General features: G+C 44.5%; 1 protein-coding gene across 3 annotated transcripts in view; it reads left to right on the top strand.

Moving 5' to 3' along the window:
- Nucleotides 1-691: 691 nt before the first annotated feature.
- The window catches only part of pcdh10a (protocadherin 10a), a 19,382-nt gene continuing 12,439 nt past the window's right edge, over nt 692-7,634 (top strand). For all 3 annotated transcript variants that reach the window (XM_016241024.1, XM_016241023.1, XM_016241022.1), the window contains exons 1-3: nt 692-3,634; nt 4,744-4,802; nt 5,704-5,810. In XM_016241024.1, the coding sequence (XP_016096510.1) occupies nt 1,145-3,634; nt 4,744-4,802; nt 5,704-5,810 (2,656 nt within the window). In that variant the 5' untranslated portion in view covers nt 692-1,144. The remainder of the gene's footprint in view (nt 3,635-4,743; nt 4,803-5,703; nt 5,811-7,634) is intronic.

Raw genomic sequence — 7,634 nt, 5'->3', positions numbered from 1 at the left:
ATCATGTCCTCAACCCCAAACATCTAAAAACATGTGTACAACATTTTACTGTAGTAACACATGTAGCCTATTTGACCTTATACTGTATGAGGTGACATCCAGTTAACACGTTTTCAAATGAAGCAGTTTTATCCCTTTTCCCCACATTGAAATTACTTGCATTTTTTTCAGATTCCTCCACATACACGCGCTCTCGGCATGCGCGCTCGTGAACTGCATACCAAAGAGTTCACTTTCTGTGCTTCAGATTCAAAACATTCAAATGTCATCATTACGAATTGCTTCTTAAATAACTATCACATTCATTGTATATAGTCATCAATTACACACACACACACACATTTACATTTATTATAATAAATGCTAAATGAGAATGAATTGGTCAAGACTAGAAAATGACAGACTACTGTCCTCGTTGAATCACGCTCTACCGTGCCTTGAATATTTACCTTGAATGCGACTGTTTGACTTTATAAGACATGTAAATCAATTCTCATTCTCTGTTTAAAGAGAGCTGGAGTGGCAATGTAAGATGCACTGAGGAGCGAGAGTCTGATTGACGTTCTCTAGGTCGAATCAGGTGCCGCAGCGCCGGCAGTCCGTGGCGTCCATTGGCTGCTGGTGGCAAGAGCTCTGCGCAAAACAACACACTGATGCTCACTCTCCTTGCAGAACTCGAGAAGAGGGGACCTATGGATTTCTAAGCATCCAGCAGATATTATGGACTGTTAGAAAACTATATGTAGAAAAGTGTTATTAGTCTGCAATAGCTCGCGTTCAGGATTTTAGTTGAAATTGATCTACTCTCTCACTAAGCAAAAGAGTTTTGGAAAGATTTTGCTTCTCGGTAATAAGGATCGGGACATCTGTAGGTTCTGCAATGTCTTGCTGTGACGAACGGACTACTAAATTCTGCTCTTCTTGAGACAGCATTATATCAAATGGCTATAGATCTTGCGCATATGGCGACATGGTTTCAGGCTGACACCGTACAACACAGGAGCTTTCTTGTTCGTTTGGGAAGTTGCACAGTGCATATGCTTTCTTGGACCAAAGCGATGGGTTATTCCTAAGCTGTGCCTGGAGAAGAAACGGTGTCAAGACAGAGCGAGGGAATAAAGAGGAGTGCACTTGTTGTTTGGAGATGATCTTGATATTTCTTTTTTTCTCGATCTTGGATGGAGGGTTATCGCAGCTGCACTTCTCGGTACCGGAGGAGCAGGAGCGCGGGACGGTTGTGGGAAATATCGCCGAAGATCTGGGGCTGGACATCACCAAACTTTCCGCGCGCCGTTTCCAGACCGTTCCTAGCGCGCGCACGCCGTACATGGAGGTCAACTTAGAGAACGGAGCGCTGGTAGTGAACGAGCGCATCGACCGAGAGGAGATATGTCGCCAGACCGTCCCGTGCCTCCTGCACCTCGAGGTGTTTTTGGAGAACCCGCTCGAGCTCTTCCGCGTCGAGATCGAGGTCATGGATATTAACGACAATCCGCCGAGTTTCCCGGAGACGGACATCACCGTGGAGATCACCGAGAGCGCCACACCGGGCACCCGCTTCCCAGTGGAGAACGCCTTTGACCCTGATGTGGGGACTAATGCCTTGAGCACATACGCCATCACCACTAACAACTACTTTTATTTGGACGTACAGACGCAGGGCGACGGCAACCGCTTTGCGGAGATCGTGCTGGATAAACCCTTGGACCGCGAACAGCAGGCGGTGCACAGGTACGTGCTTACCGCCGTGGACGGAGGGCAGCCGCAGAGGACCGGCACCGCACTGTTAGTGGTTAAAGTGCTGGACTCAAACGACAACGCGCCCACGTTCGATCAATCGGTTTACTCTGTGAGCTTGCGCGAGAACTCCCCAGTTGGCACGCTTGTTATTCAGCTCAACGCCACCGATATGGACGAGGGCCAAAACGGAGAGATTGTTTACTCTCTAAGTAGTCACAATCCGCCGCGCATTCGGGATCTGTTTAACATTGACTCGCGCACTGGGAGGATTGAAGTGACCGGTGAGGTGGATTACGAGGAGAGCAGCACGCATCAGATCTACGTGCAGGCGAAAGACATGGGGCCGAACGCCGTGCCCGCGCACTGCAAAGTTCTGGTCAAACTCATCGACGTGAACGATAACACGCCGGAGATTAGTTTCAGCACGGTCACGGAGTCGGTAAGCGAGCAGGCTGCCCCGGGCACTGTGATCGCTCTGCTGAGCGTCACGGACCGTGACTCCGGCGAGAATGGACAGATGACCTGCGAGCTGCACGGCGAGGTTCCGTTCAAACTCAAGTCGTCTTTCAAAAACTATTACACGATCGTCACGGAGGGTCCACTGGATCGCGAGAAAGCAGAGTCTTACACGCTCACGGTGGTCGCCAAAGATAAAGGGGTGCCGTCTCTCTCCACAAGCAAGTCCATCAAAGTGCACGTATCGGACGAAAACGACAATGCACCTCGATTCATGCAATCGGTTTACGACGTGTACGTGACGGAGAATAACGTCCCGGGCGCTTACATTTACGCGGTGAGCGCCGTGGATCCTGATGTTGGACAGAACGCATATGTTACTTACTCCATATTGGAGTGCGAAATACAGGGTATGTCCATCTTAACCTACGTGTCTATCAACTCTGAGAACGGCTACTTGTACGCGCTGCGCTCTTTTGATTACGAGCAAATAAAAGAGTTCAGTTTTATGGTCCACGCCAAAGACTCCGGTGCGCCCGAGTTAACGGCCAACGCCACCGTTAACGTCATCATAGTGGACCAGAACGACAATGCCCCGTCTATAATTGCGCCTCTGGGCAAAAACGGCACCGCGAGGGAACATTTGCCCCGCTCAGCCGAGCCGGGATACCTGGTCACCCGTATTGTGGCCACGGATGCGGATGATAGTGAGAACGCGCGCCTGTCATACAGTATCCTCCAAGGAAACGAGCTCGGGATGTTCCGGATGGACTGGAGAACCGGCGAACTACGTACCGCGCGCCGGGTGTCCAGCAAACGGGACACGCCGCACCCGTACGACCTGTTGATCGAGGTGCGCGACCACGGGCAGCCACCGCTGTCGTCCTCCGCGAGCATCAACGTAGTGCTCGTGGACAGCATTGTTGAGGGCCGGAGCGGTGACCGGGGGTCGGTCAAGTCCAAAGAGGGCTCGCTGGACCTCACACTCATTCTCATTATAGCGCTCGGCTCTGTGTCCTTCATCTTCCTACTCGCCATGATCGTGCTGGCTGTGCGCTGTCAAAAAGACAAGAAACTGAACATCTACACGTGCATGGCCGGAGACTCGTGCTGTCAGTGCTGCAGTCGCCAAGCGCGCGGGCGCAAGAAGAAGCTCAGTAAATCGGACATTATGCTCGTCCAGAGCTCTAACGTGGCCAGCACCGCACAGGTGCCGGTGGAGGAGTCGGGCAGCTTCGGCTCGCACCACCAAAACCAGAACTACTGCTACCAGGTGTGTCTGACACCGGAGTCTGCCAAAACCGACCTGATGTTCCTTAAACCGTGCAGCCCATCCCGGAGCACAGACACAGAGCACAACCCGTGCGGGGCAATCGTTACCGGATACGAGGGTCAGCAACCAGATATCATCTCAAACGGGAGCATTTTATCAAGCGAGGTGAAAAGACATTTTATTACCTATCCAGACAACACTTTATCTTAAACCAGTATGAAATATCTACATCATCATCAATTAACATTATCGTATTAAATCTTAGGTCTTTATAACCTATATATTCATATAAAATTAAATTGAACTCATATGAACACGGGCGCGCGCGTGTGTGTGTGTCTGTGTAACCTATATTGTTTTTGACAGTGTTAGTCAGTGTTTCAATTTATTGCTATCAAATTACACATTGTGAATTGCTGCTTTAAAATTCAAGTAAAATCAAAGTGGTGCCAACGTTAAAATCTTCACTGATAACTGCATTTCAACATTAATTACTAATGCAGAAATGTGAGTCTCTGAAAACACAAAAATGAACAGAACTGACAGAACTTCTTGTGTGAAGTTCAGTGGATGAAAAAATCTCTCAGTATATGCACCTTAAGCAGCTATTCAGTGGTGATCTTTCAGCTTCCTGTGTTTGTAATGTCAGATTGTAATCATCTGCTTGCTTATGACTCACACAGTGCTTTTAAAGGTAGCTTGGGGCTGTAGTGCTATTTTCAGGCACTTTAATTACATACAGCACTTCAGGGTCAGTTACATATAAGGATGTAACCACATATTCAAGATTGGATAAGAACCAAATGTAAACATTTCAGAATTGATCAATGATAATCCTGTATCGATTGACCTGTAATAGGAATATATGGGGGACATGAATATTAAGGGTGGTTACAAGCTGGTATAACATTTCTGCTCTGATACTACCATCTTCCTTTTCGCCTCAGAGACAAGCCATGTTATCTTAAGTGAGCCCCCCATCCGACAAGGTCTACCTTACTATCCCCTGGCACTCTCTGAAAGGGTGTAGCCCTGGAGTTAAGTCTGAGTGGGTGGGGGGTATTGGATGAGGGTTTAAGTATGCCAAGCACACAGTCGCTGGGTATCAGTGGAACAAAGGCGGTTCTATGGTTGAGGTGCTCTAGTGCATGGACAGAGCAGAACAGAGGCCTGACCAGTTTTAATGAAAAATGTAGTATATCAAATAAACTTAATCATTATCATCATCATCGTTATTATTACTATTTATTATTATTGTTGTTGTTGTCGTTTAGACCAAGCACCAGAGAACTGAACTCAGCTACCTGGTGGATAGGCCCCGTCGTGTTAACAGGTGAGATGACTGAATACATTCAATGTACAGACATACGCATACATTGCATATTCATGTTTTATGGGGTCTTTCCATACACATAAAAATATTCTAACCACTAACACTTAAAAACACCCTTTATATATATAAAAGGATAATTTAGTATGATTTAGCTGTTTTTCTTTCTCCTTATGGGGGCCAAAAGTTTATAAAAAATGTCAGGGTTTCAGTTTTATTTTATTTTTTAGAATTAAAACAACAACAACAACAAACATTTTAATTTACTTTTTATAGTGTTTTACAAATGGAGGTTTTGGGAGATTTTGTCAGGTTTAGCTCACTTCTGGGTACAAACTTTCCAAAATATGGTTAAGTTTTTTTTTGTTTTTTTTTACACATTTACTTACAGTACCTATGTAAATGGGGACATTCCATAAAATTTCCATAGACTGCTGTTTATATATACAGCTGGTTATAAATACTATAACCTAACCCTAACAAAAAACTTAATTTTTACAAAAAAAAAATCCTTTATTTACTTTATTTTTATATACCACTTTTACAAACGAGGATGTCCCCAAAGGAGGTCAGCTTTTTTTTGTCAGCTCACATCTGAGTACAAAGTTGTCCCCAAAATATGGTTACATAGAACACTCTCACACACTGAGATAAAGAAAGAGCAGTATAAATGATGTGGCCCCTTGCCAAAATTCCAATATCTGACTCAGCGTTGCATGTGTCATCGTAATGTTTGATACTACACAGCACAAGTCTGATTCAGAATTTGATATTGAATTTAATCAGCAGTCTAAACTATGCCAAAAGTGTTAAATAACCAAAACAATCAATACTTTTAATGGGAAAAAGCAGTATAAAGCTCAAATTACCTAATGACTACTAAACTGGGAAAATTCCCTTATAGTTCAGCATTTCAAGAGGCAGATATCGTCAGCTCTAAAGACAGCGGACATGGAGATAGTGAGCAGGGAGACAGCGACCATGACGCCACCAACCGGGGCCACACAGCAGGTGAGTTGATTACGAGTTTCTCACCTACTGTCGACCTCACAGTAGATTTGAAAGAAGCGTAGATGAGTGAAAAGCCCCTGGGGAATGAATGCTGAGGAGAAACATAGGCAGCGATAGACATTGGGAAATTGTTCGCATTTTGGCTTTGAAAGCAACGCGACAAGCCTTCAACCGATTCCAGCAGTGGATCAATATAGGGACTGCGTGGAAATTATACATCTGTCAACAGAGCTAAATGGATTTCTGTCAATGCCGCAAACGAGACCGGCTTGTCTGATAGACAGGCATTCTGAAGCATTTAATGAGTATTTGAAAGCTTCCACGGTAACAAACCCAAACAGCTGCCCACCACCCCCCAAACACAATTATTTTCCCATTCATATCAAATGCTATAAATGTTTGAGTCAAGCATGACGTCATTCGTTGGAGACTAATTTTATTTATTTATATTTATTTATATTCAATTTGATGAGCCTTTTTGACTTTCAAGTTCTATATTTCATTGCTGCTCATTTATTGATCAAGGTGGAGCCTTATGGCTTCAACTGGATAAGGCTTTGACCTTTCTCTCCAAAGAATCATGACATTCAGCCTTCGGTTTGGCAAACAGTTAGATGATGGGTTGCCAGATATTACGTATGCGCCGCACACAATGGAATACAAATTCTTGAAAAGAGCATGGATTCGCATTTTAGGTAACTACAGTATGAGAAAATGTTACTGTAGAAATGTCTTTGATATGATCCTTTCTGGGGGGAAATCACAGAAGGAGAAAGGGCAAGAGGGATTGAGATTTTTTGAAAACGTATTAGAGCATCAAAGTGGCAAAATGAGAAGATGTGTGTGTGTGTGTCCTTTCCTTCCCTGCTCTCGTCTGGGTGTGTGTTGGCAAGCTCGCAGTTTCTGCACTCCCATTTCAGTGCCTGTCTCTGCATAGCCAATTATCACAGCAAGGTTAAGATGAAGGCCTGGGACAGTGACAGGGGTAGAACCACTGCATTAACAACCACTTACATACACACACTCGTTATCTCTTTCACACATCCCTATCTCACCTCCTCTTGTTCTTACAGTGTCAATTTGGAGACATCAGTCTAAATGAATAGAAGAGAAAGAAACATAAATGTTGTGACCCTCATGTTGTGTTGATATTGAATTTACAGCTCTTATGTTTAGTGTCCCAGTAATGAAAATATAAAAATAACAGGTAACATTTTGTTAGCATTAGTTATAGTTATATTAAAGGGGTCATATGATGCTATTTTAAAGATCATTATTTTGTGTATTTGGTGTAACAGAATATGTTGACATGCTTTAATGTTCAAAAAACACATTATTTTTCAAATACTGTACATTACTGTAGGTCCTCTATGCCCCGCCTCTCTCAAACATGTCGTTTTCAACAAAGCCCCATTCCTTTGAAAAGCGCAGTCTGCTCTGATTGGCCAGCTGACCCAGTGCATTGTGATTGGCCGAACACCACAAGCACGCGTCTTGTACACAAATGTAACGCCCCTTACCATAATCGCTTCAGCTTTCAAAGTAAATATCAAGACAGTTAATAATGTCGTTAGTTTTACCATCAGTTCAAGCACGAAAGGGCAGACTCGCGTGACAGACACAGTGATGATGCAGTACACAAGCCGGGGTTTAGACAGCTGACGTGCTATGATTTCTGACAGGCAGTTCACTCTCCTGTGATGAGACCCTGTTCCCCTCACACACAAGAACACACGACGCGCTGCGCAAAACTCCGCATTTGAACAGTCAATAGCAAATACTTAAACTAATAACAAAACATACTTACAGTCGCTGATTCAGAAG

Source organism: Sinocyclocheilus grahami, unplaced genomic scaffold (assembly GCF_001515645.1).
Source record: "Sinocyclocheilus grahami isolate Dianchi unplaced genomic scaffold, SAMN03320097.WGS_v1.1 scaffold607.1, whole genome shotgun sequence".
Classification (NCBI taxonomy): domain Eukaryota; kingdom Metazoa; phylum Chordata; class Actinopteri; order Cypriniformes; family Cyprinidae; genus Sinocyclocheilus; species Sinocyclocheilus grahami.
Note: the sequence above shows the minus strand (reverse complement) of the source record. Positions and strands in the feature narration are given on the sequence as shown.